The sequence below is a fragment of the Curcuma longa genome, chromosome 10, assembly GCF_044706935.1.
Source record: "Curcuma longa cultivar G26 ecotype Majalengka, Jawa Barat chromosome 10, ITB_CL_G26_1.1, whole genome shotgun sequence".
Taxonomy (NCBI): Eukaryota; Viridiplantae; Streptophyta; class Magnoliopsida; order Zingiberales; family Zingiberaceae; genus Curcuma; species Curcuma longa.
In genome coordinates, this window is record NC_133870.1 from 12,464,329 (window position 1) to 12,475,088 (window position 10,760).

Sequence of the window (10,760 nt, forward strand, 5' to 3'; positions counted from 1 at the left end):
ATCCTTTATCTCAAGTTTTGGATCGAACTAATCCATTGACACAAATTGTTCATGGGCGAAAATTGAGTTATTTGGGTCCTGGAGGATTGACGGGTAAAACTGCTAGTTTTCGGATACGAGATATTCATCCTAGCCACTATGGACGTATTTGTCCAATTGATACGTCCGAAGGAATCAATGTTGGACTTATTGGATCCTTAGCCATTCATGTGAGGATTGGCCATCGGGGATCCATAAAGAGTCCGTTTTATGAAATATCTGAAAGATCAAAAAAGGAGGCACAGATAGTTTATTTATCACCAAATAGAGATGAATATTATAGGGTAGCAGCTGGAAATTCTTTGGCCTTGAATCAGAGTATTCAGGAAGAACAGGTTGTTCCAGCTCGATACCGTCAAGAGTTCCTGACTATTGCATGGGAACAGATTCATCTTAGAAGTATTTTTCCCTTCCAATATTTTTCTATTGGAGCTTCTCTCATTCCTTTTATCGAGCATAATGATGCGAATCGGGCTTTAATGAGTTCTAATATGCAGCGCCAAGCAGTTCCGCTTTCTCAGTCCGAGAGGTGCATTGTTGGAACTGGACTGGAACGTCAAACGGCTCTAGATTCGGGGGTTTCCGCTATAGCCGAACATGAGGGAAAGATCATTTATACTGATCCTCACAAGATTATTTTTGCAAGTAATGGAGACACTACTACAAGTAACGGAGACACTACTATAAGTATTCCATTAGTTATCTGTCAACGTTCCAACAAAAATACTTGTATGCATCAAAAACCTCAGGTTTCGCGAGGTAAATGCATTAAAAAGGGACAAATTTTAGCGGACGGTGCGGCTACAGTTGGTGGGGAACTCACTTTAGGAAAAAACGTATTAGTAGCTTATATGCCATGGGAAGGTTACAATTTTGAAGACGCAGTACTAATTAGCGAACGTTTGGTATATGAAGATATTTATACTTCTTTTCACATCCGGAAATATGAAATTCAGACTCATATGACAAGCCAAGGACCTGAAAGAATCACTAGGGAAATACCACATCTAGAGGCTCATTTACTCCGCAATTTAGACAGAAATGGAGTTGTGATGCTGGGATCTTGGGTAGAAACAGGTGATATTTTAATAGGAAAATTAAGGCCTCAGACGGCAAACGAATCCTCGTATGCTCCAGAGGATAGATTATTAAGAGCCATTCTTGGAATTCAGGTATCCACTGCAAAAGAAACTTCTCTAAAACTACCTATAGGCGGAAGAGGGCGCGTTATTGACGTGAGATGGATCCGGAAAAGGGGGGGTTCCAGTTATAATTTAGAAATGATTCGTGTATATATTTCACAGAAACGTGAAATCAAAGTAGGTGATAAAGTAGCTGGAAGACATGGGAATAAAGGTATCATTTCCAAAATTTTGCCTAGACAAGATATGCCTTATTTGCAAGATGGAACACCTGTTGATATGGTCTTCAACCCATTAGGAGTACCATCACGAATGAATGTGGGACAGATATTTGAATGTTCGCTCGGGTTAGCGGGAGATCTGTTAAAAAGACATTATAGAATAGCATCTTTTGATGAGAGATATGAGCAAGAGGCTTCGAGAAAGCTAGTGTTTTCTGAATTATATGAAGCCAGTAAGCAAACAAAAAATCCATGGGTATTTGAACCGGAATATCCGGGAAAAAGCAGAATATTTGATGGAAGAACAGGAAATCCTTTTGAACAACCTGTATTAATAGGAAAGTCCTATATTTTAAAATTAATTCATCAAGTTGATGATAAAATCCATGGACGTTCTAGTGGACATTACGCACTTGTTACACAACAACCCCTTAGAGGAAGGGCAAAGCAAGGGGGACAACGAGTAGGAGAAATGGAAGTTTGGGCTTTAGAGGGATTTGGTGTTGCTCATATTTTACAAGAGATGCTTACTTATAAATCTGATCATATTAGAGCTCGTCAAGAAGTACTTGGTGCTACGATCATTGGAGGAAGAGTATCTAACCCAGAAGATGCTCCAGAATCTTTTCGATTGCTCGTTCGAGAACTACGATCTTTAGCTATAGAACTGAATCATTTCCTTGTATCTGAGAAGAACTTCCAGATTAATAGGAAGGAAGCTTGATCTGAATGAATCAGAATTTCTATTCTATGATTGACCGGTATAAACATCAACAACTTCGAATTGGCCTAGTTTCTCCTCAACAAATAAAGGCTTGGGCCAATAAAATCTTACCTAATGGAGAGATAGTTGGAAAGGTGACAAAGCCCTATACGTTTCATTATAAGACCAATAAACCGGAAAAAGATGGATTGTTTTGTGAAAGAATCTCTGGACCCATAAAAAGTGGAATTTGTGCTTGTGGAAATTATCGAGTGATTGGAGCTGAAAAAGAAGACCCGAAATTTTGTGAACAATGTGGGGTGGAATTTGTTGATTCTCGGATACGAAGATATCAAATGGGATACATAAAACTTGCATGTCCAGTGACTCATGTGTGGTATTTAAAACGTCTTCCTAGTTATATTGCGAATCTTTTAGATAAACCCCTTAAGGAATTAGAAGGCTTGGTATACTGTGATGTGTGATTTGATCAAAATTTGCGTTTTACAGATTCGGACTGAGAAACTGTCATCCCGCTCAATCCGATTGGGATGCCCCCGGCTCTGACATGTATTTTTTGAGAAGTAGAAGTAACATGAAACTCAGAATTATAGGTGTATACAATACTTCCAAATGAAAGGGGAATTAATCTATTTATCGCATATATGCTTTAAGGCTAACATAACCATCGAGGTAAATAGGGGCCTAAAAGATCGAATAGAACAATATATAGACAAGTAAATCCTTTACGAGTCCCAAAGTATTCTTTTAAGGAGATTCATCATTTAACGAGAAGTAGACTACTCAAAAATCTCATATTTTCATTTTATCCAATTTTATCATAAGTAATTCTTAAAATGAAAGTAACAAAAAGAAGAATGAATCGTTGGTCCTTAGTGGGAACTTGAGTAAGGAGTAGTTCCTTGTTTGTAGGGTTTTTCAAACAAACTATTAAAATAAGAAACAATTTCCTTTTTTGAGGTAACTACTTGAGCCGGATGAAAGGAAACCTTCACGTCCGATTTTAAAGGGGGGAATCCAACCCTACAGGAACCATATCATTTGATATGTGAAAAAGCTACAGAAACGTTTTTCTTTACTACTATAAGCATTTTAACAATATTTTTTACTGATTCACATTCTACAACACTGGAATTAGTGAAAGTTGGTGAATACACTAACAAGAAATGCTACTAATAAAAAGAAGAACAAAAAAATACCGTTCCAGCAAGCGCATATGCTACAACTAATGGAGGTGAGGCCAAATAGTTAGCTCGTGTTAGTGGGTGGACGCGCCCCTCAAAATTTCTATTTCCAGAAAGTACAGCAGCAGCGACAACATCTATTATAAGAAAGGATTGTATTTAGACTTAAACATATAGATAGAGAAAACACGAGTACCATGTCCTCATCCTGTCAATCATCCAATTAAATTCAACTCACCGTTATCTGAAATTGCAGCAGCAACAGACTCATCAAGGTCCCCAGAATTCCCAATACAAGTTGTGCAACCATACCCGACAATATGGAATCCTTGCTGATTTAAATACCCTTGAAGGCCACTACATTATACACAAATTTCATCAATACTCAAGAAACATAAAAAAGGGCCACTACGTTTATACACAAATTTCATCAATACTCAGGAAACATAAAAATGCAGCTGAGAAAGCCAACTAATCCAATCAGTAATACCTCTTGAGCAAATACTTGGTGACAACTCCAGAACCTGGGGCAAGGCTTGTTTTCACCCAAGGCTTAACCTTAAAATTAAGGCAGAAAATTCATCAAATGAACATTGCAGCTACCACAAAGACACAGTTGTGCAAGGCATGAGATATGATGAGAGCACTGAAACAGTGCAACACACAGCAACAACAACAAACTATCGTCTTATTCAAATTCACAATATTGTTACATAATTTAAGTTAGCTATCAAGCTTCCACCTTTTCCTTTCAGAAAAAATATTTGAAGAAAAAGGCATATTTCTCCCATTATCAACTAACCTGAAGGCCCAATTCACACGCCTTCTTTGCAACAAGACCAGCACCAAGCATGACACTTGGATTTGATGTGTTTGTGCAGCTTGTTATTGCCGCTATGACAACACTACCATGCTTGAGCTCTGCAGGTTGTCCATGAAAGTCAAACTTCACAATTTTTTCTTGTGATTCCTTGGGCACTGCAAATCCCTGCAACAGCAGCACTTGGTTAGCAACTAATAAAAAAGAATAAGAACTAAACAATAATCAAGTTAACAGCTGGAGGTAATTTGCAATTGGTCATAATCAGTATGATGACAGTGATTGTGCTGTAAAATAGGGCATTAATGAGACACTTCCAACTCCAAATACTAATAGGTTGCTAAAACTTAAATAATTGAACTTCAAAAACTATAGGCAACAATTTCTTCTTTTTCAGTGTTGCAATTTATTCTTTTAAAAAATATACTAGCTGTCATCTACTTCAGCACTTAACCTAAAAATTTTGTTGGAAATTGATGCCAGAAACTGTTAAATGAAATAATGAAAGTGAAAAGAACCTACGTAAAAAAGAAAAAAAAAAGGACGGGAAGCAAAGAACAAATATAAATGCATATTGCGCTTCAGCAGTAAATTACTTAGCAAAGGTTGTCCATGATCTTGCTAAATGATGGAACTAGCAACTATCCACTATCCAGGAAACAAATCAAATTAGTATCCACTGCTCAGTCCAACAAGGACTCTCACCTTGAATCCAACTTTGTTGCCCAGACAAGAATGCCAATCTGCTTTCATCTCTTTTAAAGGTACACGATCATGAGGTCTATCATGATTGGTATAGAAAAAGGTGATTTTTAAAAGAAAAAAAAAGAATAGATAGCAAGGAAGGGTTAAAAAAACAACAGAAATCTACCTTTTAGGGCCTGAAATGCAGGGCTCAACATCTGCAAGGTTTAATTCTAGATAAGATGAATAAACTCTTTCCTTCTGAGGCTGCTCAGACAGTCAAACAAAAACAATTTTGCATGCATCAGCAATTGGTTTGATTACACAATGGAAGTATTTAGTCTCTTACCTCATTATAGTCAACAAACATTTTGTTTGCACGCAAATAGGCCTCAATCATAGACACCTGTGGAATGAGAGTTTAGTAAGATGTCTTTGATTCAAAGTCAAATAAAGAGAACAATCTTCTGCATCAATATCAAACTAACTAAAGTGACCCACCATAGCAACCATTGTTCTTAAAATAAGTTATGTGGCTACATAAGCACCCAAATATGCATATATAGTGCTTCACCACAACATATGAATATGGCATAATGTGACCTATATTGTTTGAATTCCAACTTAACTCGCTTGGACCAACTTAGTTTTTTTTACACTAGAGATCTTTAAATTCATTTGAGTATCACACAATGCTTACTGAACTTCAATATCCACTCAGTGAGCCACCTGATAAATCCATAATCCCATTAAAGGCCGTCCACTTTCATGAAATTTGCATTCCTATCAATTCATTATTAGATCAGACTAGGTAGGAGTAATATGCATTTCTGTGCAGGTAAGAGTGATATGCATTTCTGTGCCAATGAAAGGATATTAATAACCAATATAATCATGTGGCAACATTATTTCCAATGCAAACAATTATAAGCTTCTTTCTTAAGTATACTTACAGTTTCATCACTTCTTCCTGTCAACTTAAGATATTGCAGGGTCACATGATCCACAGGGAAGAAGCCCATAGTTGCTCCATATTCAGGTGACATATTAGCAATTGTTGCCCTATCAGCCAATGATAACTCACCCATACCTTCACCTGTAGTATCAAACCAAAATAGTTTAACAGAAAAGTCAAGGATATAATTTTTAACATTCCCATGAAAGTCAAGATGTGTTACCATAGAACTCGACGAACTTGCCAACAACTCCATGCTTCCTCAGCATTTGGGTGACAGTTAAAACCAAGTCTGTTGCTGTGACACCATTCTGTAGTTTCCCTGTCAACTTAAAACCTACTACACCAGGCAAGACCATACTCATGGGCTGAAAATACAAGAACACATTAATACAGTATCAAAATGTGTTTATTGGGGAAAGAAAAGGCTATGCACTATACAGTACCCAATAGATTTTATTAGAATTTTTATCAATACTAACAATAAATCAGAATTTGTACTGATTTCTATATACTATTACAATAGAAAAATTAACTGGAACTCTGGAAGTGCTCAAATTGTTAAAAATTAACAAGAACTTTACATGAATGCTTGTAGAAGACAAAATATAATGCCTAAAACTAGAGATGTTAAAAAAAACTAAAGGTGGAACAGGGTTTAAAATCTCGTGCCGAGCCGGTCGAAACGGGCGAAATTTTTCGTTCCCGCCCGCCGACCGGCACCGGCACGGCCCGGCACCCGCCATCCCAGCTGCCAGAGTCGCGCAACTCCGGCGGCCTCGTCGGAGGGGTCGCGCGACACCTCCGGCGCGGCGGCGGGGTCGCGATCTCGCGATCTCGCCCGCGCGTGCCGAGATCGGGGGGAGTTGGGGCCGGCGACGCCGCCGGAGGCGCCGCCCGGGGCCGGCGACGCCGACGGAGCCCCGCGACACTCCGCGCAGCCGCCCGCGCGTCGCGATCTTTTTTTTTTTTAACTTAGGTATTAATTGGATTTTGATAATCAATTCCTAGCTATAGTTCAAAATTATAATGTGGGGTAATTTAAATAGGCTTTATTAAATCCTATAAAATTATTAAAAAATTTATTTTTTATTTTTAAATATTTATATTAAATTTTTAATTTTAATTAATATATTTTATATTTTAAAAATACCGAAACTATACCAGCACGGTACGATACGGTACCGAAACTGTATCGTTCCGGTCCGGGACCGAACTCCGGCACGGCTCGATATTTTAAACCTTGGGTGGAATAGTCAATAAACTCCTATAGTTTTAGTCCAAGGCGTCAAATGCTATTAACTGAGCCTTTCATAACCAAGTGCAAAAAGATAGGAAAACAAAACAGATACCAAAATCAAAAGGGTTTGCAGAAACACAGCATAAACAACGCATTTTTATTATAATATAAAATGCTATATGGACGGAAAACATGAATTCCTATAGTTCTTTTAGCAGTAAGAATACTCTTTAATAGTCAAAGTGCAAAAAACACAAGTGTCAATGGATGAGACCTTAAAATCAACTGAAAAAATACCCAAAAAAGGAAATGGATGAATTTGATCAAAACACGAATATGAAACATATCCAATTTGTTACAATTTACTTAACTCAATACCACTACATAGTCATGCAGAATGGAGAACATTTTTTAAAAAAATGAAAAAATGTACAAACTTGTTAAGGTTTAAAATTCTTAAAAAAGGAAAGAATAATTTAGTAATGTTATTATCGTACATTATAAAAGTTATTCATAAAAATTTATAACATATATAGCATCTCGAATATACAATAATTATAATAATTACGATCATCACACTAAATTTATGATTTATATGATAAATTTTTATTAATCGAGATAAATGCAAAACTAGGTTTAGAGTGGTAAAATTATGCACTTAGCATAACTTATCTTTTTATCACTCGATTAAAATTTTTTTTTACTGCCTCAAATTTGACACAGACACAGGCAAACGCATAAAATAAATTATTTGAGAAAATTAAACAATAAGTAATAAATTTTCTATTAAATCTCTGAATTACAAAGGCGAAAAGAAATATTAATGTTTGGTGGGGAGAATAGTTGGAAACTTTGGGAGGTAAAATTCAAAGTTCTGTTAGAGAAAAAAAAAAATTAATGAACATGTTGAGTTTGACAAGCACTTTCTTATATATGTTCATGTTTCGCTAAACCCTAAACCCTAAGGCATGTAAGTTTTTTTGAATCAAGTCATGGGTTTTCCAATTAATTACCTAACCAAGTGAGCATGCATGTGTATAAGGCTAATTAAGTTCAGCCATCATTGAGAGGTTATACCTATGGCAGATCTCTGCACCATCGCCCACAGTAAGCATATCGATCACTGGGTGTATCATTAAAATTAATAGAAGATTGAAAACAATTCACATGAACAGTGAGCATTAGTTTTCCCTTGGTTCGGCCTTAATTTCTTTGTTACTCTCATGATTGATCAACAAAATAAGACAATTACAGTAACTTAAATGAAGGAAGCACTGAATGTTTGCCTTGGTATTACAAAAACACTATAAATTGGCTCGATCGCCTGCGATTTTGTTGTCTTCGCTTTTTCTTTTTCTTTTTAATTTCTTTATCAGAATCGAAGGTTTTGGCAATCATGTCTGGAGCCAAAAAAGAAGACAGTACTAGTCCTGTGACATTATTTCTAGCTAGATCTCTATCAGAAGAAAGACGACCGCAGACCAAAAGAAAGGGCAAGCGTGCATGCCCATGCACGATGTCAACTCCTACATCTGATCTCTCTCGTAGAAATTAGCCATGCAACAATAGCACAGGCGTGCGCAGGTACTGATCGAATTATTATCTCTATACGTAAAGCCAGATAATATTCCACAACAGTTAAGTTGGCTAGCTAGCTAGTTTAATTAATTAATTTCCAAATTAAAATTGTATTAATATTTATAAGTTTTTATAGTCCTAATAACTTCTATCATTCTACACTTGTCTATACAATGTAAAGGAATTCACAATATACATAGCTTGTATATACAAAAGGTTGAACTCTTTCAAGGATCGATGTGAAATGCTTAAGCTACATCACAATGATTTAAGAACTGGAGTTAATGTATGGACTAGTGAAATATGTAAATTAAGCACAATTAGCTGCATGCCAAGTTCAAGAATATATTTTATGTGGAGAATTGTTTACTACATGGCCAAGAGGCTGCTGATATATCCTTTGATGATCTAGAACGTAACACCACCTAAAGTTTTAGCATTTAATTCTCAAACAGATGTATATATAGTAATTAATTGAGAAAATTTTACCATGCACAATTTTCTATGATAGCTCGGGAAATAATTCTCCTCTAGGGCAGCAAGCTCAGCTTACACGGCCAGTTCCACTTTGGCAAATTCAACAAAAGTGGTTCCATTTCAGATTATAATCGGGTGTGGCCTATATACGACTACAACACGTACGCAACTTACGCTCTGTTTGGATGGGGTGAAAGCAAGTTCATTGATGGAAAGAAAAGGAAAGGGAAAAGTAAAATATTTATGTTTTCCTTGTTTGAAAAGTAATTGAATGTTTATTAACATAACACGTGTTATTTTATTTAGGAGGAAAGGAAAAGAATGAATATTAAATATATAAAATTATAAAAATACCTTTACTTTTTAAAAAAGATAACATGTAAAGGACGGATAAGAAATTATAAAATTCTATAATATATAGAAATTGAGATATAGAAGATCTAAAATAGACAATAACACATACTCTTTGGATAAGTCTCTATCCTTGGAGGAGAAGGAGAAGAAAAAGATTAAGGTTATCTATCTCTGTCTTATTAAATCTTATCCTCAAAGAGATTTATGATGAAGAGGTCGATGTCGACGTCGTGGAGTGTGAACGGTTAGACATTAGCCGGTGACAGCGTGCGTTGTTTGAGGAGCAAAACGCAAAGACGAAATATCTAAATAAATAAGTTAATTTAGAAATTAATATTTTAAAATAAGAGATAAAATTAGAATAAAATATTTTTGAGTTCTAGCCCTTCTTTACACTCCAAATCAAAGTATAAGAAATTCTAACAATTCATAAGCATGTAAAGGTCAAGCTTATCCTTTTCTCTACTTCCCCTCCTTAACTCACTTAATCCCAAACAAAAGTCAAAATTCTTCTTCCTGTTATTTCTCCCCTTCCCTCACCTTCTCTCAAACAAAGCGTTAGAGATCTAATAACCTATTAGGGTTTGGAAGCAAGATTCTTTATGAATAACACAACTAATAGTAGTAAGAAGGGATCTATGATATCATTTCATAGTAGTCTAGACATAAGATTTGCTCTACATACACTCGAGCAAATTCACCCACACACATATTCTTACACTGTATATAATGGTAGAATAACTAGCAAGCATGCATAGCCTTTAAAGGTTGGCATTATACCTTGGGTTATGGTGAGTGTTCATTCGTGTGGGGTAGATCACCAACTGCGATCCGTTGGTTTCTATTAGCATTCTCTCCTCATTTCCTTTTTCATTAACAACATTGGAACTAGAGACAAACTCGTCGATGTTAATGTATTCATTTCGTTTGTTGGTCGCTTGAAGAGAGAATGGTACTAGTGGTTTGTCCTCAAGTTGCCTACTTATCACTATGGTTTTGGAGATCATGAGCACACAGAGTGCGAAGAAAGCTAGGACAAGTGAGTTCTTCATTGATAACTGTAGCTGAACATGTGAATAAACATCAAAAGTACATGTTTTATCAGTTGACTATGTGCTAGTCTAGTTAATGAACAACATATATATGTATCTTACGTAATTTTATGGGAAAAGAAGATATAAGCAAATAGATGAAGAAATTAAGATGAATTTTGAAAGTTGATTACCTTGTATTTCTTTCCTCTTAGTAGAGTTGAGATGTTTTCTCAAAGGCGGCCGCCGGTGGCCGGACAACGGCGAAATCGGTCGGAAACCGCCGCTCTTCCACCCACGCCCACTGCCGC

The 10,760-nt window shown here is 36.3% G+C and overlaps 1 protein-coding gene across 1 annotated transcript; it reads right to left on the reverse strand.

Annotated features, from left to right (window-relative positions):
* Nucleotides 1-3,239: 3,239 nt before the first annotated feature.
* LOC141835650 (aconitate hydratase, cytoplasmic-like) lies at nt 3,240-6,135 on the reverse strand. Its single transcript, XM_074723023.1, has 10 exons — nt 5,993-6,135; nt 5,768-5,910; nt 5,164-5,220; nt 5,002-5,081; nt 4,836-4,911; nt 4,113-4,298; nt 3,801-3,868; nt 3,549-3,667; nt 3,326-3,447; nt 3,240-3,254 (listed from the first exon to the last, which is right to left on the reverse strand). Exons 1-10 carry the CDS (start codon nt 6,132-6,134, stop codon nt 3,240-3,242), a joined length of 1,008 nt encoding a protein of 335 aa, XP_074579124.1. The 5' UTR covers nt 6,135.
* Between the last annotated feature and the right edge of the window lie 4,625 nt (nt 6,136-10,760).

Bases quoted from the DNA above. Each gene is read 5' to 3' on its own strand.
- LOC141835650 (XM_074723023.1), bottom strand. From the start codon at position 6,134: ATGAGTATGGTCTTGCCTGGTGTAGTAGGTTTTAAGTTGACAGGGAAA. The intron at 5,082-5,163 runs GTAAGAGACTAA...CTGTCTGAGCAG, and splicing joins TGTTTGTTGACTATAATGAG to CCTCAGAAGGAAAGAGTTTA. The intron at 4,299-4,835 runs GTGAGAGTCCTT...CTGCTGTTGCAG, and splicing joins GCAACAAAGTTGGATTCAAG to GGATTTGCAGTGCCCAAGGA.